This window comes from Anarhichas minor, unplaced genomic scaffold (assembly GCF_050575085.1).
Source record: "Anarhichas minor isolate MPS153535 unplaced genomic scaffold, ASM5057508v1 ptg000011l, whole genome shotgun sequence".
NCBI classification, from domain to species: Eukaryota; Metazoa; Chordata; class Actinopteri; order Perciformes; family Anarhichadidae; genus Anarhichas; species Anarhichas minor.
The window spans coordinates 8920190-8945024 of record NW_027466457.1 but is presented as its reverse complement, the minus strand read 5'-3'; the positions used below and the strand labels follow the sequence as shown (position 1 = coordinate 8945024).

Here is a 24835-nt window from a genome sequence, read left to right as displayed (position 1 = left end):
CTGAAGTGCTGTCTCCTTCCTTGTGCCTCTCAGATGAAACTCAAACAGAACACACAACTACCCTCGTGACTGAGTAAGCTTGTTACTTTTATCCTGCTCGGGAAGTTTCACTAGGCCTCCATGATAACGACTCAGTTCTTTAATTCTTTAAATTTATCTTGAGTGTATTTGATAAGCAAACAAACGTGTACAGCCCATTGTTTTGGGACTGTGTCGTAGTAGCACCCAATTTATTGTGCAAATATCAAACACATAAATGTGAGTTCAGTGAGTCAGAGAATGATGGCCTAGAGCTTTAACTCATGAATAATAATAACTCATAAATTCATCTGGCACCAAGAAAAGATTCACCCCCCTGTGGAAAATCCACATATTTACTTTATTATTATCATTCTGGGTGGAGGAGCTGTCTGGCATATCACTCAACCAACAAATCAAATTTAGGAGTTTGCGTTAATTGAAGTATAATTTTAGTCCAAAAGCTAGAAGCACCAGAAGGAGCCAACAGCAGAATCAAGAGAACTTCAACTGCACAGGTTCCCACAGGTTCTTACATAATCGTATGTACAAAGACAAGACATTTACAGCTGCTGTTATGAATGTGGTAGTGACTGACATGACAGTGTTACAAATCTATTGTAAAATGTGATTTTATTTGTTCCACATATTTCACACAAAACACAAGAAATCAATGACATAAAATCAATCCAACAAAGTAATGACATGACAGGTAACGCCAGTTACATATTTGAGTCAAACAGCAAATAAGAACTCGCATGATGATTAGAAATGATTTGACATATCTTGTGAATATAATCATGTATGTTTTTGTGATATAAGAAATAAAGAAATCTCATCCTTGACTGATAGAAATTAATGTATAACAATAATATTCACAAATAGAGAATATAGATGTAAAGAAGAAGACACATTTAATCGGTAGACATTACATTAAATCAAAACGTCCAACATTGTTTCTGTGATTGTGTGATTTTGTCATCAACTGCTTTAGTAACTTGTATTCTCCATTGTAAAGTGTCTCATCTTTCGTTCTGCAACCATGTAGTCCAATGCTAAGAGGCAGGTCAGAAGTTCTCATAGTGATGTATAAAATGGGCCTGATCCCTCTTGTTCATCTGCTGGCAAGCTTTCTCCACGTTCTTGGTCAGTCCAGGTGGTCCGCAGCTGAATACACCGATTTTACCCACCTGCAGATAATAATACAAGTTGAAAAGTAAGCTGATGTATTGGGCAATGTTTCAGACAAACACGAGGTAGCTGAAAATGGATGAAGGACTGACCTCGGGGTGAACTTCCTGCAGTGAGCTGAGAAAGGACACCAGGGGCGGCCGGCCGAAGTGAGTGACGGAGCGCAGGCCGGTGAAGAGACTGCGGCTCCACACCTTCTGAAAGTGGCGCTCACACACGTACTGCCAAAAGATAAGGGTGAGGGATCATTGGTGGATTTCATTACTATTAAAAGAACAGTTTGAGGAAGTATGTTATTATCTTTCTTCACGAGGGTTTGATTAGATAAGAAGATTAGTGATAATCTGCTATGCTGAATATGAAGTTACAGCCAGCTGCCGGTTAGCTTAGCTTAGCATTAAGACTAGACAAAGTGGAACACGTTATATCTTGTTTATCTTAATCTGCAAAAACAAGAAGTTGAGGTTTTATGTGGCGTTTTTCTTACTATTACTAACTATTTCTTAGTGCTGGTAGGCAGATTTTGCTATCTTTGGATGGAGCCAGGCTAGCAGTTTCCCTCTGTTTCTAGTCTTTATGCTAAGCTAAGGTAACCGACTGCTGGCTGAAGCTTCATAATTATCGCACATTTGAGAGTGGTATCAATCTTCTCATCTAACTCCCAGCTATAAAGAGAGGGAGTATATTTCTCCAAATATTGAACTGTTACTGAAATGAAGCACCCTTTTGGAAGTAAACATTAAAATGAATTGATATGTGTAATTGTTAAATATATTTCAGTATTTCTGTTGACTTTTTCTTTCTACACTTGGATCTCACCAGCATGGTGGTGCGGAGGTCGAACTTTTCGGCCACCTGCGTGATGTAGATGTGGACTGAGACTAGCTCCTGGGTGTCCATCTCCTCCACCTCCCTGATGATGTCTGACACCCACTCAAACTGACGCTGTGTTCGTGTCACCCAGATGAAGTACACCTTCAAACAACCAGTGAATGTTTGAGAGAGAAAAGAGAGAAAGAGTGAACTTCTTGCACAAATCAATAATGCCTCAGGGGCGGATTCAAGACAAAATGTATTGTAGGTTTTTAAGCAGTACCTTTTTACACAGAATCTTGGACTTGATGGAGGACTTGAACACCAGGTCTTTCAGGATGGAGGTGAATGGGGTGACTCCAATTCCTCCTCCCACCAGAACAGACACCTCAAAGTCAATCCACTCCTGATGGCCCTCACCGAACGGACCATCCAAGTACAGCTTAGGATGAAATAAGATATGACTATCAAGACAAAGAATGGAGAACACGATGAAACTATTTCCACACACAAAACAATGCTTTAACCTGCCTTTGGATAGGCTCCGAGCTCGAGCAGGTTTTCTTCGGTGTAGAGGTCTCTGAGCTGGCTGGTCCAGGGCCCCACAGCTCGGATGTGCAGGCTCAGCGTCTCTTCGTGCGGGGCTGACGTCAGTGTGAATGGGTGGTACTCATCTGTGTCCAAAATCAGGCATGCAATACGAACCCACTGGCCTGAACGATACACGAAGCCCTGTGGTCGCTTGAACTCCAGATGTGTCACACCTACAGGTAGGAAAGCCGAGGGAAGTGTGAACTTGAATGCACAATGCACGCAATCATTACGTGATTTCAGTGAAGACAATGGAAAAGTGAAACTAGTTGAAGACTAAAATCAAGGAGAGACAGAGAATAACAAGACATTTTGACGAATTTCCAGAAGAGTCACCTGAAGGCAGCAGCTCAGCTCTGAGCACCGGGATCTCCATGTTTTTCCTGCTCAAGCTGATCAGTTTGTCCAGCAGGAAGAGCAGTGCAGGTGGAATTAAGTAGATGTAGAAACAGGGCTCTTGGATCAGGGCGAAACTGCCATGAAGAACTGTCTGTTGACAAAGCCAGCGTCACATTATTCGTAAAAACTGCATCATGCAAGCCACATGACTGCAGAGTGCATTTGGGGTACTTTAAAGTCTGATAAGTACTTACTAGAATGTACACAACAATGTAGAGGTAATGTGTGATCCAAAATCCACGGAAGCTGATGCGACGGAAATAGTGTGAGGCAAAAACATACATAAATGCCAAAGTAAAAAGAAGCAATACACCAGTCATTCCTAGGAAAAGGACAAAGAAGAACAAAAAACAGGATTAAAGCATAATATAACAAGCATGTACCACTGGAGGTCGTAAAAAACTGTTTCCTATAATACCTGGAATGGTTTGAAAGAACCACCATGACCACTTCAGAGGAAGTTCAGACCTAACATGAAAACACACTGTGAATCAGCAACGTAGCTCTCCACAAAGTGTAGAAATAGCTGATTAAATCAGGCAGATATTTCAAACGTTACCCGTTGTTGAAAAAGACTTTGGGGAACAGACAAGACAGGATGCTGAGGTTGCTGATGGAGAAGATGTAGACGTTCAACACATGGCCCAAACTATGAACAACTACAGTTGGAACAGGAAATAGGAGTGAGCTCACACAAATAAACAGGTGAAGACATCAGAACTTAACTTTCCACCATCGCTCTCTGCTTTTATCTCCTCCGGGCTACCAACCTGTAAGAAGGATGGCGGTCATGGCCATGAAACGATGAAAATCAATGGCTGCGTCGAAGGGGATGTAGCGGTTGAGGAATGTCTCTCGGCACAGCGTGATGAGGTTGCGACACACAGTGAGGAGCATGTAGGGAAACAGGAAGGAGATGGAGGCGGCCGAGCCACGGGAGACAACGATGCCCACCAGGGTAGTCTCGGGGATACCCGTCGAATCGGACTGCAAACTGTAGTCTGAAAACAATGTTTTTAATTAGGTCAGAAAAGAAATGCATGAGGGTCAAAAGAGGACGATAACATATTAACATAGTGAGGAAGCTGAACAAGGAGAGGAATGATTTCTACTCACAGTAGCATCTTTCGAGCGCCACGCCAGCTGTGATGCCGTACACGACGGTGAAGCAGACGATATGACGGCGATAATTCTCAATGAAACGTTTGAAGTGCTGGATCTTTTGTTGGATTGGGTTCCTTATGTACTGCTCACGCTTGGGCTTCACATAGACATTTGGAGTGTTGACACCTAACCTGAAAATATTGAAAACTATCATTTTTACTCAGAGGATACTCTTGTATTTAGCTGTGGAGCTTTTGATCATATTGAGGTCACCCAGCCACAGAGGAAGTAGCGTGTGATGCTTTAACTTTCTACGTTAGTTAGAGGGACTCAAGAGCAGTTGCATCATATCTGCAACTTCATAAATTCATAACATTTTGGTAAACCACAGGCTGCCATGATTTTCCACACAACCAGTTTCCTCAATACATAAACACTACAAAGAAACTTGTGCAAAAGGAACTGAAATAGTTTTTTTAACTTGGGGGGTTGGGGAGGGGGAAGGGGAGGTAGTTTACAGTAAATACTTTGAGACGACAATCAGAACTTCTAATATGTTTAACTTCTCTATGGTGAGTTTTGTTTGTTGTCATATTATCTTTCCATCCAGTCATTTGCAAGAGCAAGAAAAATCAAATATTGAACAAACTTTTTCCGTCTTCGTAACTCCGGTCCATCTGTCTTGTAGCTGCTGCAAACAAAAAAAAGATTGCAAGCTGGGACACAATAGTCACTTGGGATATATAAATGAAATGAGTGACAAAGCTACAGCGGATCGTTGTTTTTATCCACAGTGACAAGCACCGGTTGTTACATTTGTGATCTGGATGAGTGATCACAGCCTGTGTCCCGTTCTCTGACCTGTTTCCTGAACAGATGAAGGACACTCTCTGGTCTCGACTCATCCGCTTCTTTCCCTGTTTCTCCATCCCTGCACACACAGCAGACACATTCATTTCACCAGGTCAGAGAGATGAGGACTTAAAGAAAAGATCTTCTTAGACAAGACTTTTTTTCCAACCTTTGACATTGAGTTGGGCAAACTGCAGCTCCTTCTCGTGGTCCCGCAGGAGGAAATGGAAGTCCTCCCATGTGATTTTCTCCTTGTCATCAAAGCCTGCTGCCTGCATCATGGCCCTGATGCCGTCCTCTGCCTGGCTCTTTGACAGAGCACCATTTGAGATTTCAATGAAAGACCTGCAGTACATCAAAAAGGGCAAAGATGAACCATCAGACAGAAAAAATACTTGGTGCAGTCATGAAGAAAAAGGAAACATTGATCAAACCTGAGCATCCTGACAAATTCCTCTTTTGATAAGAAACCAGTTCCATCAATGTCGTTCATGGAGAACATCAGTTTAGATTTTTCCTCAGAAGACCCTGATTAAATACAAACATCATCAACGACATAATGTAGGACTAGAATTATTCATGACATCAACCTTTTTATCAAATATCCGACATTGCCCGCTTCTTCTGTACTTTACTTTGCTTGATTTATTGATTTAACTGATTTCATTCGTTCTGTAACTTTATTTTTATTGGCAGCTGGACAGTCGGAGTAGATCATCCACTGGAAAGTTTCAAATGATGTTCTAAATGCTGTTTCATAAATTCTGTTGAGTTGAATTGTTAGGATTTTATAATATAAAAATATGCTCAAATTCTCATGATTTACATGTTATGCACTGTTTTGATAGCAGCACACCTAGATACACAACAAGGCTACAGCACCTCGGAGCCCTTCATTTTACCTTTCATAAAGATAACCATCACATCGAGAAACTCTCGGAAGGAGAGGTATCCGTTTCCATCTTTATCGGCGAGTGTGAACATGGAGTCTACAAATAAGGAGTTGGGCTTGAGGCCGAGAGCATCGGCAAACTCAGACGCTGTCAGCTCGCACTGGAGAACCTCTCTGGCTTTCTTGTGGGAAACGCCACTCATGTCCCCAGCGTCACACTTCTCTATTTCCAAGACCTGTGCACCAGAGGGTATGTCATTAGTAATATCACCGACGTTAACTGAGGTTACCGTTTGTCCATCACAGATGAGGTCACCATCAAGACCAACAATTAGTTATTTTGGCTGCAGGTCAGACCTAATTTGACCTCAAACAAGGATTGACGACATTTTGTGGCCGAGCTTAAATCTGCTGCCGCTGTAACGGAGCGGAGGATGAGGTAAACAACCAGAGGCTGGCGGTACCTTTGAGAAAGCGTGTCGAATGAAAGTTTCCACAATCTGAGCCCTCTGCTCTTTGGTTAAAGCCTCCTTCAGCAGTTCCCTCTCTCTCATCTCCATCACTCTAATCTCCTGCACGAGGTCTGTCAACCCCGGCCGCAGATGCTTGATAAACGCTGCACGTTTGCTCTCGTCATCAAAAAACAGCACCTGCGTGTGCAGACAGGAGAAGAAAGACAGGACTGGAGTGAGATAAAATAGGGTATAAATAAGGATAAAAGTGATTTAGATCAGGTACATCTGCAGAATCATGCTCATTGATTGAATGAGGTGCAAAATAACTCCCCCGGTAAAGGGAGAAAGCGTTTGATGTTTATACTTAGACAAAATGAAACAGCAGCAACATTAAAAAAGAAAACCTTTTTTTTCCTATAACTTGAATCACACTGCAGCTTTTTTTTCAGAACCTGAAGGTATAAATCCCCCCCCCCCCCCCCCCCACCCAACTCCCATCTCCAGATGCTCACCAGGTCGTACTCTTTTGCTACTTTGAGCAGCAGAGCTTTCTGGTGCCGGTCGTTGGAGAGAAGGATGTCTACGTAGTTCTGGTTGCCCAGATTGAGACAGCGGTGAGCGGACCCAGATTTGTCAAAGACCTGCAGCCTTCTCTTCTCATCGAGCTCCACGCTGACGGGTTGCAGAGGTTTTTTATGGCCCTGCCACTCGTAGGCTGGAGAGCAAAAGCAGATGATGATTAGGACTGCAGGTGTAAAATAGCACAACTACCAGTTTGGTTTCATTGTCACCTTTGAATAACTTGCTATCAGTTTTTGTAGAGTTTATAGGTTGGGTTCTGTAGCTGACAGGATATATCTCATGAAAGGTCATAAATGCATATAATCAGCTCAGTTTGATAGCTGTGTTGATATACCATGTGGCATACATACTGGCTGCTGCAGCCCAGCCCTGCAGTAAATCACAGCTGCTGATAGTCAGCTGATGTTTATTAGTGATTGACATTGAGTCAATTGTAAAAGCCTGACTTAAATATATTCTGTTTTCACTAACATTGGACATTATTAGAAGTATTAGAAGTATTTTTTAAATCCCCACGGATTGCGTACCCGTGACTTCCACAGCTGGCTCCTCTGTTCTGTCACCAGCTTTTCTTCTTCTCTGGAACTTCCTGTACCTGTACTTGCGGAGATACGCCACCATGCAGGCCACCAGAAAACTAACTGTGAAAGTAGAATAATTAAATTGGATTATCAGTGTCACAACCAAACGGCTGAAATTAGTATTATTGCTGTGCAAAAGGAGATGGATTTGTGGATGTGGTACTGACCAACAGGAAAGAGGAACAGAATAATGATAAATATCCCAAAGCCAGCTTGGCTCCCATCAAAGTAATTGAGCTTGGTAGCATTAGTGCAGGGATGGAGCATTGATGTGTTCAGTTGAGCTGGCTGAGGACAAGGGTCACCTATGGCAAAAGAGAGTTTGTTTATCCATCCTTTAAATATTATATCACTGATTTGAACAAAATCCAAGTTTTGTTTATTAATCAAATACACGTTTACCATCCTTCCAGAAGAACACATTATTTTGTATATCAGTGGTTTCTGCACTTGTGACTGCGATAAGAACGTCATGAAAGGTCACATTGCGGATCATCTCGATCTCCTCATCTGTGAACAAACTGGAAAACACCCCAAAGATCACAGCTGTAGTAAGGTGATCGGCATATGAGGTAAATCACACAATACTGATCAGACACTATCACAACCATTTTCTATTTTAAGTCTTTCAGAGAGGAGCTTACCCATTCTGTTTGTTCTCGAACCAGAAGCGGTCTCCGTTTCTAATGCGTTCAAACTGGTCCAAGATGATCGCGGAGAAAACTGGACCCGGACCATCAAGAGATTCCAGTAGTCCTCCAGGGAAGAGCTCCAGTTTTGAGATGTCTCTGCTGTACAGTTCTGCAATATCGTTGAGCAACTGTTGGACACAAGAACACAATTTAATTCACTATTTTTATGCAAGTGGATCAATCTTTGTTTAACAATTTTTACCTGTGGGTTGGTGCTGTTGAGCTCAGGATTTATGTCTTCAAATGTGTTGACAGGAGGCAGATCCAGAGCTTTTCTGACCTCAGTGTAACTACGCAGGCCAAAGTCTCTTCCTCTTTGGATAGTTATGGCCACCAGATCTGTCCGGGTGAACCTCAGGGGTCCGTACATGAAGTCTGTCAGGGTGCAAATCAGATCAGAGCTGTGAATATTAGTCTATAACCTGAAACATGTTAATGAATGATATGCAGAGTGATTTTATTACAGATTCCCATTTTATATTTATGATTGCTTGACTTATGTGGTACTTATACATGCAGTGAATGAGGATGATTAATGACCTCTTAAGTCCTCCACGACAACATTGTCTTCTCTCTCTGCAATCTGCGAAGCCATTCCCATGAGGAGGTCGTCTATGTCCTGGCTTGTTGTCTTAACATCGTCTGTCTGGAAGCAGATTGACAAAAGCATTAAAAAATATGATGTGTGTATGTGTGTGTGTGTGTGTGTGTGTGTGTGGCATCAGGGACCCTTTAAAATACACAAACATATTAGTCTTATTTGCTCACTGTATCTCCAATTCAACAGATCACAGTCATCCATGATATTCATTACGCAAACACTAACTTTTAAATGAAAAACATAACTGAGAATTTATAGATGAGAATCTAAAGAAACACATGTAAAGTGATTCGTAATTAACTCTGGCGAAACATGTCTACAGACGGCCTCATTCGAGCTCAGAGACCCACATTGTTGTTTCCTGCCTCTGAAGCCACAAAAGATCCTGATTAAAATCCTTCCAGAGCTTCTCTGCTCTTCTCCCTCAGTACTTTTCCACTGTCTCCATACATTAATAATTGTACTAAATGTAACTTCACTGCCTGCTCTCATTTTCAAAAAAATCATTATGCAACTACTTAGAAGAAAGACTTTCAAAGTAAGCGGCGTCAGAAAGTGGTGGAGAGACAGTTTGAGGTGATAAAAGCATATAGTGTTTAAATGAGCACATGAGTCAATTTACCGTAAACATATTCCTTACACTAATATGAAAATACAGAAGTATGATCATAATATACCTGACGTTTCCAAAAGCTGTTACAAAGACGCATTGCTGGTGATGAGCTGCCATCTGCGTTGACAAGCTTCCTAAAATGGCAGGTTCTGTTTCTGCAAGAAAAAGGAGAGCCGATGCGGTGGGTTTGATTTCTAAAAATTAGTACATACTATTTTTTTTTTTATGTCTGACACTGTTCACAGCAGCCCATAGAAAATTCACACTCAACCAAAGCCCACTAAACACAGTAAGCTTTGATTTTTCATAATGTGTTTACCGAATAGTACCTCATGTAAACACCAGGTGGGGCCATAGTGATGCCAAATCGAATGGCAGCAGCCTGAAACTCAGGAGAGACCCCCGGATCAACAAACTTCTGGTAACCTGCATACAGAGAAATCCCAAAAAAATTACAAACCAATACAAGAAGAACAAAATAACTTGCAAGTTGAAACAATCCTCATGCATGCAAACACCCTATATCATCATCCAAATGTTCAACCTGAGGCAACAAAAGCAGTGTGAATATGAAAATGAAGAGTGAATGGTCAGTGATGGGCTCATCTCACCATTGTCCCTTTAACTTTCTGCAGCTGCGGTGCTTATTCAGCAGAAGAAGGAGACTCGGGGTGATGCTTTGCTGACGGAGCACATATTTGTCAAACACCAACAACGATAGCTCACCTGACCACGGCTTGTGGTCACCAGTGCATTACCTGTTCCCCTCCACTTGTACGTACACGCACTGTGGCTGAGTCTTACCTGGGTAAGGAGGGAGCTTTTTGTCTCCAAGATATCCAGGCAGCCAGTCGTAGAGAGCAATATTCTGTGTGGAAAAACAGCAGGGATGGAAGTTATTGCAGCTCTTCTGAATCCACTAAAACTGTATTTTCCTCCTTTTAAGGTGCGGTTGCTCTTGCTATTTGGGGTTTGATATGACAAAAAACACAGTTGTTTTCAATAGAAGAAGAAAAGGTAATTAGCATGTGTGCAATGCTGTTGAGGACAGTTTTTGCAGTGGACAGACTCGACTAATCAAACAAATGAGAGGCGAGCCTTCGCCCTTAAACTGAAACCAACAATTTCATCCATAAAATCACAACCACCCGGCGTTGCTCTCTCCAGAGTGCAAATAAAATCAGCAGCCTGAGTAGCGGGAGGATTACATGGAGACTTTTCTTCCTACCTGGAATGTGGCAACAACGATCTTCCTGGCGTTTTGAAACAGCTTTTCGTCTGACCACTCTGGGTGTTCCTCATGCAGTTTGGAAGCTACATAATTGTGGTAGCGAAACCAGATAATCCCCTCTGCTGCTGTGAACATGTTCTCATTGGCCCAGGCATTTCCCAACTCTGGACACAGAAGATGGCACAAATTATAGGGAATTCTGCTCTTCCATCATGTGAATCAACATCACTATAGCTACAACACAATAAACAGAGAAGAGGCTGTTTATTTAACGCGTTTTTCATATAAAATGCTATAAAAAAAACGTTTCAGTATAGTGACACGCTCCCATTACATTTATTGATGAGGATCTCTGACCACAAATGGAATGATAATTTGGATGTTTGTTTTTAAGGACGTGACAACAGAGCGGTGACAACATCAGAAGATCCTCCGCCTCCACCCCACATAATAACTACACACCTTTTACAAACACAAGCAACAAAACACTGGTGTCATGACACCTGTACGGCATCCTCTGTGCTATAGAGAGAGGGATTTACTGTGGTGAGTGTGACAAGCCATTAACGCAATAATTAAAGAGTCACAACTCACGTCAGGCAGGGCCTCTTTTGACTAAGCCTCACAGGCTGCAACCCATGCATACCATTTGCAAGAAATTCTTGCCGCTTGAGTTCAGCTGCTTGCAGTATTGTTAGTATTACCACATACAGTATAAAAAACTGTTCCGGCACCTGATTGTTAAAAGGTTTAGTTCAGCCAAACACACACTAAAACATATGTAATCTTATCTTGAGTGAAATCTGTGCCACCAGATAGTTTTGGATCAGATTAGCTGAGATTTGGAGATCTTTTATGTGCAATTTCAACTAGTTTGTGTGTGTAATAATGACCTCTCACTGAAAAATGAATTTTCACAGGCAGAGCAGTGGATTTTTGGGAACTTGAAAAGAGAGATTGCTGTTGAGTTTGGAGCTTTAAAGGCCATAAATTAAATGTCACTGAGCTCCATTGTTTTGGGTGGAGCTCCAGCCAACATATCTTCAATAAATCAACCTTAACTATATGTTTGGATGTACTGCACTCCAGGTACAGAGGAAATAATGTTTGACTGCTTTTGAGTAAATCAATGGCATTCAGTCTAGAGTTTAGTGGAAAAAACAGCTTTATAAAATGCTCCTGATGATATATACATCAGTGTCTGGTACTGTAATCAAATTACCTATATTGCAAAAAGTGTTTCAGGTCACATCTGAAGTATTAGGTGTAAAATGTCTCACCAAGAAGCCCGTGAGGTCCGTGGTCTCCTGTAGTGGGGTCAGCGGCGGCCCACATGAAACTGTGTCCTCTTGCCTGATTTGGCATGTTCCACTCAGGGCCTGAAGTCAAGAGCCCTCCAGAGAAGCTTCTCAGGGAGTCAGACCAGGACGTGGAGGGGCCATAGATGGAGCTGCCATCTATCCATGTGGTCACCAAGTTGACCTGCATGTGATGTATTTGTTTTTTCTAAAATGACCGCACTTGATGAAAAGTTTAAATGTCCGGTAACATAATGCAAAGTGCCTTTTCGGAGCTGCTACAGATCTTAATTTACTGTTCACATGCACTGTTTTTATTTCATCAAGATTGATACCTGTGTGCGAGGATTACTGGGGCTCTGCCCGGACTCTTTGTCCCACGGTCCTCTCTGGAAGGGCAGCAGGACTTTTCCAGTGGCAGTGGGGTCAAAGACAGGGTCACCTTTTGGAACTGGGATGTTCATGAACTCAGGTGGACACCCAGGATTTCTTGAGTCAAACACTTCAAAAGAAACATGATAACCTGAGAAGTAAAAATAATTTTAAAAACGTCACTACAAAAAACTATTTGGCTCCGGAGTGTTTGTTTGAAGACAGATCAGATTCATCTTGATTGGTTAAATATCAGTCAATATAAGTTTTAATTTGCAATATGCATTTGTAAAATCTTATCGAGGAGTTGGTTAATATAACTTTTACATGAGTAATAGTGAAAGTATTAAAATCTTGTAGATAAAATCTTGCACCTGCATGTCGGTAAGATATGGGTTGAAAAATATCAGTGCGCCATATTGGTGCACACTCACAACAGACGTTCAGTTTGGGTCAATTCTGCCTTCTGATTTAATATTTTTTCATCGTCCACTTCAATGCAACACACTGCCTGATATATTTACCAAAGAACAGAGAGAGCACGGTCTGGTTGCGTGTTGAGGGCAAACCGGAGGGGCCCCCGGCCAGCAGGCTGCTCAGTCTGCGGGGGTTTGGCGGCTCCTGGACAGGTTGGTAGACTCCGTCCCAGTAATGCGCGGGCACAAGGCGCACAAGGCGAGAACCTGCGCGAGCACAAGTACAGTGTGTTGGCAGGCTGTGAGCGTCTGCTGGTGCTGCTGCAAACTTGAAACTTACCGACAGCTCCGCGTCTGGGATATCCCAAACTGTTGTACCAGCCGTCGAAGCGAGGAACCTCCCAGTTTTTTTCACAGCGTGACTCTGTTCAAGACATGTCGGGTTTAAACAGCACTTTTATAGGTTAACCGAGTAGCTGACTATGAAGTACACTTGTTGGGTACTTACGTTCACTGACTATGAGCACCAAGCCAACCGCTGCGCAGATACTCCAAACCCGTTTACGCAAATCCATTGATGCGAGAGATGCTCCTCAGCTCAGTCTGCCGCCGAGAGGAGTGAAGGACTTCTGGAAAGTAAAGGCAAGGTGAAGGTAACAGACATTTCACAGACAACCTCATATTTCTATTATATTTCTATGTAATACACTTTGTTGGTTTAGCAAGAAAGATAAGGCAGGACGTTTAATTCTACAGCTGACACCTTTTGGGATGACCACCAAAACGTTACCTATAAACTGCAGACATTCAAAGAAAACGTCCTGTTTCCTGAATCAGTTTGTGTTTGATGGGAGAAGATGAAATAGTTGAGTCTTACCCACTGGAGAGGCTGAAGTGCAGTAGTGCAGGAGGAGTTGTAGTGCAGGAGGATAAGTGCAGGTGAGGGATGGTGCAATAACTAAAGTCAACTTGCATTGCACAGCTGATCACAAACTGCATGAGACCTGTGTTGCCAAAAATGGGAATGGTCATTACTTCTGGATCACACCTCTTTTCCACAGCATTCCAGTCAATGCATCCTCCTCCTCGGTCAAACAAAGGGGGCAGGGGGTATAAAAGAAGTGTATGTTCCCTCAACATTCACATTTGACTCTCTTCTTCTTCTGCCATACTCGTCTCTCAACTTTCAGGTAAGAAAGATCTTTTGCATTTCCTCTGTTTCATTGATGGGTTTTACTTTAAACTTTTATTTACATTTACATTCAAATGAGTGAATTAAAATCAAGAGCACCTATTTATACTACACTAACTGAGGTGGTCAGTTGGATGAGCTTGAATTGCATGCTTTAGTTGCATCCATTTATTTGCAGCAAAGATAGACTGTGTCACTAGAGGATATTACGTGAGTCAGACATGGTTGTGCTTCATCGTGTGCCATGTTACACGGCAGGAATATATACGTCCCATCACGTATAAGGAACAAGTGCTGCTATGTCTGCCTCTGGGGGAAACTGAGAGCCCCGCCACTAACACTGTCTTCTCTGTTACTGTCTAGTCTCAGCTAAGGAGCTAAGATGACTTTCTACGATGACATTTACCCATTCTACCCTCTACAAAGGACCTCCTTCATCTTCAGTGGCCGCTTGCTCACCATTATTCTAGTCTTTCTTGTGCTGGCAGTCAGTCTTCTTCTCATTCTGCCAGGGATAAGAGGGAAGTCGGTGAGTGCAAAGCATCACATTAACTATTACGCACTGCAAAAACCTCAGAATTATTGTCTCCTTTTTGATTTAATGCACCCTAAATAATTGAGCCCTTTCTGTTCCTATCAGAGGCTGTTCTGGATGTGTCGAATAACTATCAGCTTGTTCATAGGAGTGGTGATAGTGGGTGAGTTTTGTATTCTTGTCGTTGAATAAATCACTGATTTTCCTTTTCCTGCCAACGTCACTCATCACTTTGTGTCTCCTCTAGTGCTCAACTTTACCAATGACTGGGCCGAGGCCAGAATGACCACTAATGCCACCTACAAGTCTTTCAGCAACGCAGTGGTTAACGCTGACATCGGCTTGCATGTTGGACTGTACGGCATTAATGTGACACTAAAGGGTGAGTCACTGTTGCTGCTGTTGTGTGCAGATATGTTGATAATACACTCATACACTGGCAGCTCTAATGCTTTGCACAACTTAGATCTGTAAGATGTTTGCTCAGTAGTCCGATCCTGCAAGTTCTGTCATTAACACTATTTTGTGGGATATGTGTGTTTTAGGTGCATCTGTCATAAATGTGTGGCTGTTTTCTCTCACAGGGAATCCTGTTGTACAGTTCAACGAGACCATTGACTACAATGAGATGTTCACCTGGCATGAAACTATGGAAGAAGAGTATGAGGAAGCTCTGGAGAAAGGTTTACCCAACCCCATCCTGTACATCGCTGAGAAATTCACCCTGAGCAGCCCATGTGGACTCATCTTTCAATACAGATACTCTGGACGATATGCCTCTGCAACCCTCTGGTAATGACAACTGCCAACAGTTTGAATTTGTATTAATAAACCCTCGCCTTCAGCAGATGAATGTTAAAAGTAGCGGATGTTAAAACGGCTGCACACTTTCACAGGACGGCATTTTGCTGCTGGATGCTCGCCAATATCCTCTTCTCTATGCCGGTCGTTCTGTACGCCGGGTACATGATGATGGCCACTGCTGCCTTCATCTTCTTCTCCATGGCCTCCTTCTCCACCATCATGAACGTGCCGCAGTGTGTTTTCTCCATAGGAAGTGACTCCTTTGAAATCGAGTACAGCCATTCGTTCTGGCTGGCTCTGGCTACAGGTAAAGATGAGAAGCTGCACACTCATTTCATATGTTTTGTACTGTAAACTGGCACACAGAGCGATATTTCTACTAACTGAAATGATTTCCAGGTGTGCTGTGCGCCGTCATCGGGATTCTGATGGTGACGTTGAACTTTCTGATACCAGAAAAAATGAAAGAGGCTTTCAGTGTTGGCGTCGACAGTTATGAAGACGAGGAAGTTTCTTATGGGGAGGGCTACCTGAATGCAGTTTTTCTTGATGGAGTGACAATTTCACCACTGACATCAAAAGTCATGGCGGTAAGTGGCGACACTGAGAGGGTAATTCTCTCTTTTGACCCATCTAGCAATGGATTAGTCATTTATTTACAAGCAGCAACAGTGCTTTATTCATTGTACATAAAATAATCTGTTGAAAAATTTGACTTTGATATGCATTTATTGTTGCAAAATACATATTCAGTTCTGTGACCACTGTGGTATTAATAAGGGATGCAAGATTGAAATAAGACGAATCACTGCTATTTCAGCCACCACACCATATACGTCATGAATCCTGCACAATAATGTCCATTTAGTATTTAAGGAAGTTATATCCACTTTTTCTGCTTGTTGACTGACATGATTTTGTTTCTGTGTTTTAGGAGCACGTCTGAAGCCGTCCTGGTTTCCCCCAGCGAATCCAGCTAATACTTGAAGATATTTTTGCTGAATGTGTTACAGGAGTGTCTAACTTCACACCTGTTTGAATTATCTATGAGAGCCTGTTATGTGTTATGCATGATTTAACTGTGAATAGTTGTGTATGTAAAGTTCATTGTCATGGTGCAGTAGTTGTAAGTACAATATGTACATTTGTATGGGATCCATACACCGATCAGTACGGCTTATAGGTCTATCGTTGCTCAACTCTTTTTTCATGAGAAATGAAAGATGAAACAAAACAATGTATAGTTTAATATTGATTACATTTTGATGGCCTCTTCAGGACTTCTTGTGAGGCATGCACGTTGCCACGGCAACAACACACGGTCTAATTTGTACATATTGTCTGAGCAGCGTCATTGGTTGAAGCATCCTTCCATAACAGCTTCTGAGATCCAAATAAATGTGAAAGAACGAGAGGAAGAATGAAAACCAAACTGCTGGGATTGGAGCAATTGATTCATTTCAAATAGAGGAGAATGTACTTTACGTCTTGTCTGTGAGTACTTTTCTCTGCCAGTACCACCACAATAAAATAAAAACAACAAGCATTATTCTGTGAGATTGTATTCTTAGTGTGTTATAACATTACATTCATTCAGTAATGTATATTGTGATACATTCTTGTACTGTACGCTCTGGTAAAGGTAATGATCACCCATACTGCATGTGAAAAGTAGGTGTGTCTTTGGCCTTCAGCATCACCATAATACACATAGTTTAGTGCCTTTGTACAGCATATTATTATCATCATTTAATACTTACTGTTGTAGATTATATTATTGGATTGAGAATGAATCCCTGGTCAGTAATTCTTCATAATAACATGCATATACTGTAGGAGTAATATGGCCTTCCCAACCAAGTCCTTGAGTAATCCAAAGTATTTACAGTAGAAGTACATTGTTAAACTCCATACACATTATAAAAATGACTAAATAAAAAATAAATGTACTAATTTATCTCTTCATAAGAAAATAATCATGACCTTAAAGCTACTTCTCTTCAACACCAGAAACTCACGCACAGTACCACAGACAGAGTATTCACATTGTAAGGCCATTATGACAATGTAATTCAAGATAAAACCTGAAAATGAGAACTGGATGTTCTTTACAGCATTGCAACAAGAGGCCGAGAAAATAAAATGATAGAAAAATAAATTCCCCTCGTCCCACTGAGCCACCTGTCCATCATCTGTCCATCGGCTCCCCACAGCCAGACATGCAGAACTACAGTGGGCTGATCCATGCAGGGTCTCTATATGTAGATAGGCGTCTCCTGTCCTGTCAGCAGTCTGAACATCACAGCAGGCATCGTCTTCATGTTGATCTGGCAGAGATGAGGGGAGGGGAACAATTACACTGTCAACTTCAGAGGCGCAGTCCTAATCACATCACTTAGCCTAATTTACTCCCTTCAGTCAGAGGAGACCTTGAATCCATTAGTGAATAAAGAATATGCTTCTTTGGCTTTAAAGGAGACATACGCTGGGAGAAATGATACTGTGTAATCAACAGCTGGTGAAAGCTGAGTAGCAGACGCACCTTGCTCACTAACCTGTTGTATCTTGCATATTTAATCCCTACAAAAGCCGAGGTGTAAAAATGAAACTTTGAGAGAGTTTATGCGCCGGACTTTAAATGAGATTTAGAGGCACTAGATTTTGTACCAAGCTAGCTGGTTGCCCCTGTTTTAAGTCTTTATGCTAAGCTAAGCAGCTGCTGGTGGTAGTTTCATATTTACCGTACAGGCATGAGACAACACACGGCAAGAAAGCTAATAAACAAAAAAATCAGTATGTCAAACTGTTCTTTTGAAACACAGTATCCATTTGGTGGTAGATAAGGATATGCACAAATTTGTAGATTTGCGGTAATTAGGTTAGGTTGACATTGAATGGAATTGCATATTTCTTCATTTCTGACCAGCCAAGTGTTCTCAAACAATCATTCCTCATATGCTGGAATATTCTATCAGCGTTTACGTCATAAAAATGCATGCAGGATTACCATGAAGTAGGTAACCAAAGGTCTTTAACTAACCTAAAACGGATCTAATCTGTAGGTATGACTTGAAAAGGCCTGCATGGTACAGTGATTTGTGTGGTGCAGTAATCAGTGAAAATTGCTATCTTGTGGCATGATGTCTTCTTACCTCACCCACTGAGACAGACAGGGTTTGAACAATCTTCTCATGTGCCATGGCCACAACACTCTGACCATTTATTTCAATGATTCTGTGTCCAACACGAACACCGCCTCGTTCAGCTATGCCGCCTCGCATCAGACTGCAGATCTGAGGATGTGACAAAAAGACACTTTGCGTGTAACTGCATCGTATACAGCACAGCCCTCACTCCTTAAAAACAGCTGCGTCCTTTCAAATTTAGCCTCAACACAAAGTTTAGTGTAATGATTCATACGAACAAGGGCTTACTCACAATGCCATTCTGCACACTGAAACCCAGCTGGAACTTGAGATCGGGTCTCTTGATCAGGACAGTGGTGACAGGAGGGCAGCTCACAATACTCAGCTTCACCGTCACCTGATTCTTCAGACCCTGGACCAAAAACACATAAAAACACACATTAAAGTTACAGTCATTTTTAAAGGACAAGTCTGATGATTACCTGAAGTCAAAGTCTTATATAACTTATTCCTCTATTAGTGTCTGAATAAATATTAAAAACATGGGAGCAGCAGCTCTTTTTGATTTGTTCCTACATACATCTTGTTAAATAGTACCACTGAACTAAATCCACAGCTAAACATAGTCTGCAACAAATAGTCTGTTTGAGCAGCATTGTCTAACCACCAGGAAATTGTTTATGTTGTGTTATTTCCTTAGACGATTGAATGAACACTGCATATGTGACAACCGGAGGTGCATGACGCTGCGTACTTTGATGATGCCCTGGCAGGTGGCAAGTGGCAGCCCCACCAGGCTGGTGTCATTGATGGACATGATCTGGTCCCCAACACTGAGTCTTCCAGAGCGAGCTGCAGGGCCGCTGTTCAGCATACTGGCCAGGATGACGGTGGGCAGAATGGAGCCCCAACCAGACTCAACGATCACCACACCGAGGATCTCCCCTTTCTGCTTCTCCACATTCAGCTGGAACAAAGAGGAAGCCTTTCTTAATCGTTTTCAAGCACATTTGGAATGTCAAGGTTTAGTAGATTTGTGAGGTTCTGGTACAGTGATTTATAAATCCGTCTGTCCATCATCCACAATTCCCCTGCAGCCAAATAAAAAAATGTCACACCTCTTTACAGTTGTCTGAGTTTGAGAAATGGACGAGGTCATCGTGGTACATTTCCTGGGAGTTGATGATGTCACTGTATTGTTTCTGGCTCAAGTCGGTCGGGTTGATGCCATTGGCTCGCAGGAACTCTCTGTAGGCCACGCTAAAAGCCTGACCGATGGACTGTGCAATGAGCTGTGCCTGTGGGAAAGGGAGAGTTTGGGGAAAACTACTCAGCAGAGAGGCTATCCGAGTTGACAACAGCAAGGAGGTGAGACACGTCACAATGTTTTAGTGACCATAGAACAAATATCTAAAACAAAACTAAAGTAAAAAAAAATAAAAAAAATAAAAATGTATGATCAGTTTAGCAGCAAACACTCACATCCTCTGACTCAAAAACATAGCAGATCATCCTGTACTGATTCTTCCCTTCGCTGGCAGTGTCGGGAGATTCTGAGAAGTCCTCTGATGAGGCCTGAGACATGCGCCTCCGTGCCATCAGAACAACAATACTGCCAATGTCGGCTATGTAGGAGATGGTCCTCAAGGCACTGTCCATCATTGTCTCCTACGGAGCAAAAACAATGTCAAGCTTTGCTCATTATTTCTGAAAATAGATTCAACACAGAAGGGCAGCTCAATCAACACACAAAGAGGTCCTAACCTGTGTGTCAGCATTCAGCACTTTGACAGCTTTAGTGGAGATGAACAGATCCACCTCTGTCATCATTTGAGATTCTTCATCTTGGCTCTTTGAAATAAATGACATATTGATTTAATAAGACGTTCAATATTTGTGTACTTTTATCTCACAATGCAAATGTTCAGCTCATTATCAAAACACTAACATGTGCAGGTGAGCAAAAAAGGCATGCAACAGCTCCACCGTGTGGTAGAGAAATGACACTGCTGCATGGCCTTCACAAATAAATCTGCTGGCAATACAGGTATACCGATATACAGTATACACTTAGAATTCCATTAAAATCCGAAATAAAAGCTACTTTGGAAGCCCAGGCATCTGCCAGTGCTGATTAACCTTGTTGTTGTATCCAGAAACATCAATTGTGATTCTTAAACCTGCAAACACACAATTAGTATAGGGAGCAAAGTCTCTCTGAAGGTCACTTGTCTAATGGCATAAAGTCCCAGATCACCATCAACTTTGAATCAATTCTTCTAGACACAAAGTCATGTGTTTGGTAAAAGTGTTGCTACATTCTCGAGACATAGACACAGGAAGACGGTATGCAGCAGCATCTTTGGCAGACTTGAATATATATGAACTGAATCAATGGATGTTAACGACTGTCTCCCCGAGGAGGCAGATTACCTTGATACGACTGACAGCTTCATGGGCCTGGGACATACGGACAGACTTGGATGGGTTTTTATCAGACAACACCTGAGTGCAGCCAAGGTAGTTAGCAGCAAAGATGATCCCATCAATAAGATCCTCTGGCTCACAGGGACCTGGGACTATGCAGCAAAACAAAAAGCTCTCATTGGAAAACATTGTAATGTGCTGCAATAAATTAATACATTTGTCAGAATAATTATGAGATAATTACCATCCTCAAAGCTGGGGAAAGAAGCAGCTTCCTGTGTGTTCTTTAAAACAAGTTATCATGTCAATAAGTTAGACTTCAATGGACAACTTTGTTATGGCAATAATACCTGAAAAGACAGCCATATCAATTATCAAAGCAAATATTTCTTTGAGAGTTGTGGCCAAATCATTCTCCAAACGTTAGTGGGGATAATACAAAACTAAATTATGAAGATGGAAAAAGACTCCATGGTCATAAATCAAAAGTGGTTGGATCACATCTTTGACAAAATATCTTCTGTTGTGTAATAAGTCTTTACCTTGGGTGCATTGCTGTCCTCTGCAGGGACAAGCTCTGGACACGGAGGCCTCCTCACCTGCTCTGGCATGACCTCAGGTATCACAGCTGTGCTTGGCTTCTCACCCTGTTGTATAAAAACATCTGTTTTAACTTCAGCAAGATTGTTTTAAATGTTTTGTATTGTCCTGTGTAGATGATAACCCAATGGGGAAAAGTAGAAAAAGACTATTTGTGACAAAGCATGTAATTAAAATCGTACTTAATTCACTCTGGGACACAGAGACGGTTGATTGTACAGAAAAAAACACATGACACACAGAATGAGATCTGACAAAGGTTTGCCCTATTTGCATTGACTACCTGCTGGGGTTTCTCCGGCCATCTCTGCCTCTCCTCAAGAGGCTCCCTCTGTTGTTCCGGTGTGTGATGAGGAGCCAGGGATGGCTTGATAACCCTGGGTTCACTCTCCCGGCTGTCAGCAGAGGAGGGACTGGGTCTAGGAACAGGGGGAGTCTCTTTAAGAGGCGGGGCCTTCTGGGTGTCAGCAGGCGGCTGAGCATGGGAGTGACGAGGTGGTGGAGGAGGGTGTGGCTTACTGGAACCAGACCTAGATTTGGTCCGCACAGTGGCTTTTTTGCAGTCCTTTGACAAGGTCTTTGGACGCTGTTCATTGCTGTTGGTCGTGCATCCTTTGATCCCAGAAACAATATGCTCCATGTCATCTCCTGTTGCCTTCCTCCCTCGTCCTTTACCCTGCCTCTCCTTCTCTTTTGCACCCATGTGAGAGGACTCACACTTCTTACTGGCTCCTGGGATATTATGGTTTCTTGTGACTCGAGTGTCGTCTTCTCTTTCCCTTTCATCACCTCCCTTTCTAATTCTTTCGTTGTCGTTGTCCTGATAAAGGCTATTCTTCCTTGGAACACTGTTCTCCATCTCCTCTAAATCCTCTATAAATTTGGCCCCATCCAGCACCTCTTCTATCTCATCTCCATCACTGAAGAAGAACCTGTTCTCATGGCCTTTTCCCACCTCCCTCTTAGCTTCATCCCCTGCAATCGGAGCACAATGGGACCTAAAGCGATGGCCTGTTTTGTGAGGCTTAGTGTCTGATTGTGATCCCTCACATATTTCTGTGCCGTGACGAGGCCTTGGAGCGATCTGGTCAACAGCAGTGCTGTTCTCATTAATATTATCACCTACTGCATGCTTTATATAGCCACCGTCCTCAGGAGAGTACTGTTTGTAGTACCTTGTGTCCACAACGCCCTCCTTGTTTAAATGCAGCACCTCATCATAGTCCTGCTCCACATCAGAGCCCACGTTGTCGTACTCAGAGCAGGTGTCCTCCATGTCCTCAGGACTAGGGTCACAACTCATGTAATAGTGGCTTGCAGGGACAGGAGGAATCAGCTGGTCGTTGTTATCATCCTTCAAGGTACACAGTGGTTTCTTAGACTCCTCCCTCACCAAACCTTGCTGCTCTTCTTGGCTCTGTTTAGTGAGTCCTGGACTGGGGCACGGAGGGCTGGGCAGCAATATTTTGTTAATGGTTTCTGGCGTTTGTCCATGAGCCATAACTGGCCCTGTAAGCCCGCTACCCTCAACCCTGCGAACATTTATAGAAAATCAAAAATTAGATTTCTTTAGATGCATTATGCCTTGCCTTACTTCGTAGAACATTTTAAAATAGAATTTATACAAAAACATGTCATAATTCTTCACCGTAACCAACATCCTGTAGAAATGAACTGCCACAGGTTATGCCTCTCTTTATCACAAATACAGACATTATTTAGCCGTTAAGATTTTGTATCAGCTACAAACTCATCCCTGAAGCATGTAGTGTGGTTAGTGCGAGTGCCAGATTTATGATCCATGACTTATGTCTTCTTTGGGAAACCATTTGTGGAATAGTATATCATTATGTTGACATCTGAGCAGCATCTCTGAATGGATGTTTCCCCTGGACTAAGGCACAACACAACATCATATCTATTGGAAAATGAACAGATAATGCCACAATTCAATAAGAATAAATTGTTTGAGTAACAAAAAAGAAAATAATCCAATCACAACACAGTTAATCAAAGTCATATTGATACTGATCAATTAATGAATTAGTCGATTGACTGTCTGTTAATCTGCAACCATTTTTATAACCCCCCCCCCCCCCCCCCCCCCCCCCCACACACACACAAAACAAATTGGAAAATAATTGACAGATTGACTGGTAAATGAAAATAATAGTTTATAGTCATCAATTTAAAATACCAAACAAAACAATTTTACATTTATTGAGGAACAATACGGTGGTTTGGACTGACTATTCCTCAATAAGACCCCGGAGACCTCCCTCTATTAAATCTATCTTCATTTCTATCGTGATTTTAAACAAAATAAAATAAAATGTGATAATGCTGTTCACCGTCTGGTAATAAAGGCCTTATGACTTGATTTGAACTGAATCTATTAGAGCTATCACACTGAACGTGGTCTGATACCCGCCCAGTCTAAACATGTCAACACCCTCATGTAAACATGAATCATGTAAGCTTGAGGCTGAACTGGAAGAAAAGAAACTGTGCGATTTCGCTGTTTTGGGCACAATCATTGGGATATGATTCTGGTTTATCAAACTAAAAAAAAAAAAACCCCAACCGTCCAAAGTCTTGATCAGGTGATAATGCAAATGGGATTATGGTATTATGAGTAGGTACACAAACCTAATCCAGATCACCATCAATACAGTACAACACGCGGACCTAATCATGACCTCTCCATGGTGCTGAAGTGGTCATTAAAAATAAGACTCAGTCTTTATGATTTCACGCATTTCGCCCTGCCCTTGACGTATTTGTGGTGGTATTTTATAAACCCATTACGCTGAACTTTTGCCGCACCTGCAGAAGTGGTTGTTGTGGTTGCTCCGGTTTCTACACAAGTGGACGCCGCATTCCCATCTGCTAAAATATCGATCACATAATCAGATGTATGGTTTGCCTGCGTAGGCTATATAGCACGCAGTGATGGAGCTGACATCCCTGCACACACACGCACACACACGCACACACACACACACACACACACACTCAGAGACAGACACACACTCTTGGCTGGTTTCACCATCTGGAAGCAAATCTGATCCTGCTGCTGCAATTCACATCGACCTTGATTTGAAGCATCGAGACTGCACCATGCTGACATCCAGCTTGTGGGTTGATGTTGTACCAGAGGAGCACATCCAGCATTGTCTACAGCTCTGTTATCGCAAACCGAATAGGCCCACATGCATTACTATTACATTTTTTCCCCACATCCATACACAGACAATCCTACGTGCCACTTACCAACATCAGTGCTGTCGGCGGCCCTCCTTGTAAAATGCCCGTGTGCTGATCACATCAGATTGCTCTCCGGAATGGTGATTTTTGAATAAAAGCCGCACAGCAGCCCAGGAACCTGTGTAGAAAATACGCCCCCCCCCCCATCATGTGCTCACTGCTC

The 24835-nt window shown here is 42.3% G+C and overlaps 3 protein-coding genes across 3 annotated transcripts; 1 reads left to right on the top strand and 2 right to left on the bottom strand.

The window, feature by feature from the left end:
* Window positions 1-1085: 1085 nt before the first annotated feature.
* On the bottom strand, window positions 1086-13276 carry duox (dual oxidase). The gene is made up of 33 exons (XM_076089939.1): window positions 13210-13276; window positions 13042-13125; window positions 12810-12968; window positions 12249-12436; window positions 11896-12097; window positions 10613-10779; window positions 10189-10252; window positions 9714-9810; window positions 9449-9539; window positions 8711-8816; window positions 8373-8545; window positions 8123-8298; window positions 7881-7999; window positions 7646-7783; window positions 7425-7538; window positions 6828-7030; window positions 6325-6510; window positions 5871-6096; window positions 5403-5496; window positions 5138-5313; window positions 4978-5047; window positions 4766-4807; window positions 4129-4307; window positions 3783-4013; window positions 3572-3671; window positions 3431-3480; window positions 3207-3334; window positions 2950-3103; window positions 2554-2786; window positions 2306-2464; window positions 2029-2184; window positions 1302-1430; window positions 1086-1208 (listed from the first exon to the last, which is right to left on the bottom strand). Exons 1-33 carry the CDS (start codon window positions 13274-13276, stop codon window positions 1086-1088), a joined length of 4584 nt encoding a protein of 1527 aa, XP_075946054.1.
* Window positions 13277-14263: 987 nt separating this feature from the next.
* Window positions 14264-16178, top strand: duox2 (dual oxidase 2). Its single transcript, XM_076089774.1, has 7 exons — window positions 14264-14422; window positions 14534-14591; window positions 14676-14810; window positions 15013-15220; window positions 15325-15539; window positions 15632-15879; window positions 16167-16178. Exons 1-7 carry the CDS (start codon window positions 14276-14278, stop codon window positions 16176-16178), a joined length of 1023 nt encoding a protein of 340 aa, XP_075945889.1. The 5' UTR covers window positions 14264-14275.
* Window positions 16179-16512: 334 nt separating this feature from the next.
* On the bottom strand, window positions 16513-24794 carry apba2a (amyloid beta (A4) precursor protein-binding, family A, member 2a). The gene is made up of 12 exons (XM_076089937.1): window positions 24679-24794; window positions 21689-22937; window positions 21348-21452; window positions 21050-21089; window positions 20812-20957; window positions 20143-20229; window positions 19861-20046; window positions 19497-19676; window positions 19133-19345; window positions 18671-18790; window positions 18385-18525; window positions 16513-17559 (listed from the first exon to the last, which is right to left on the bottom strand). Exons 2-12 carry the CDS (start codon window positions 22904-22906, stop codon window positions 17488-17490), a joined length of 2508 nt encoding a protein of 835 aa, XP_075946052.1. The 5' UTR covers window positions 22907-22937; window positions 24679-24794; the 3' UTR covers window positions 16513-17487.
* Between the last annotated feature and the right edge of the window lie 41 nt (window positions 24795-24835).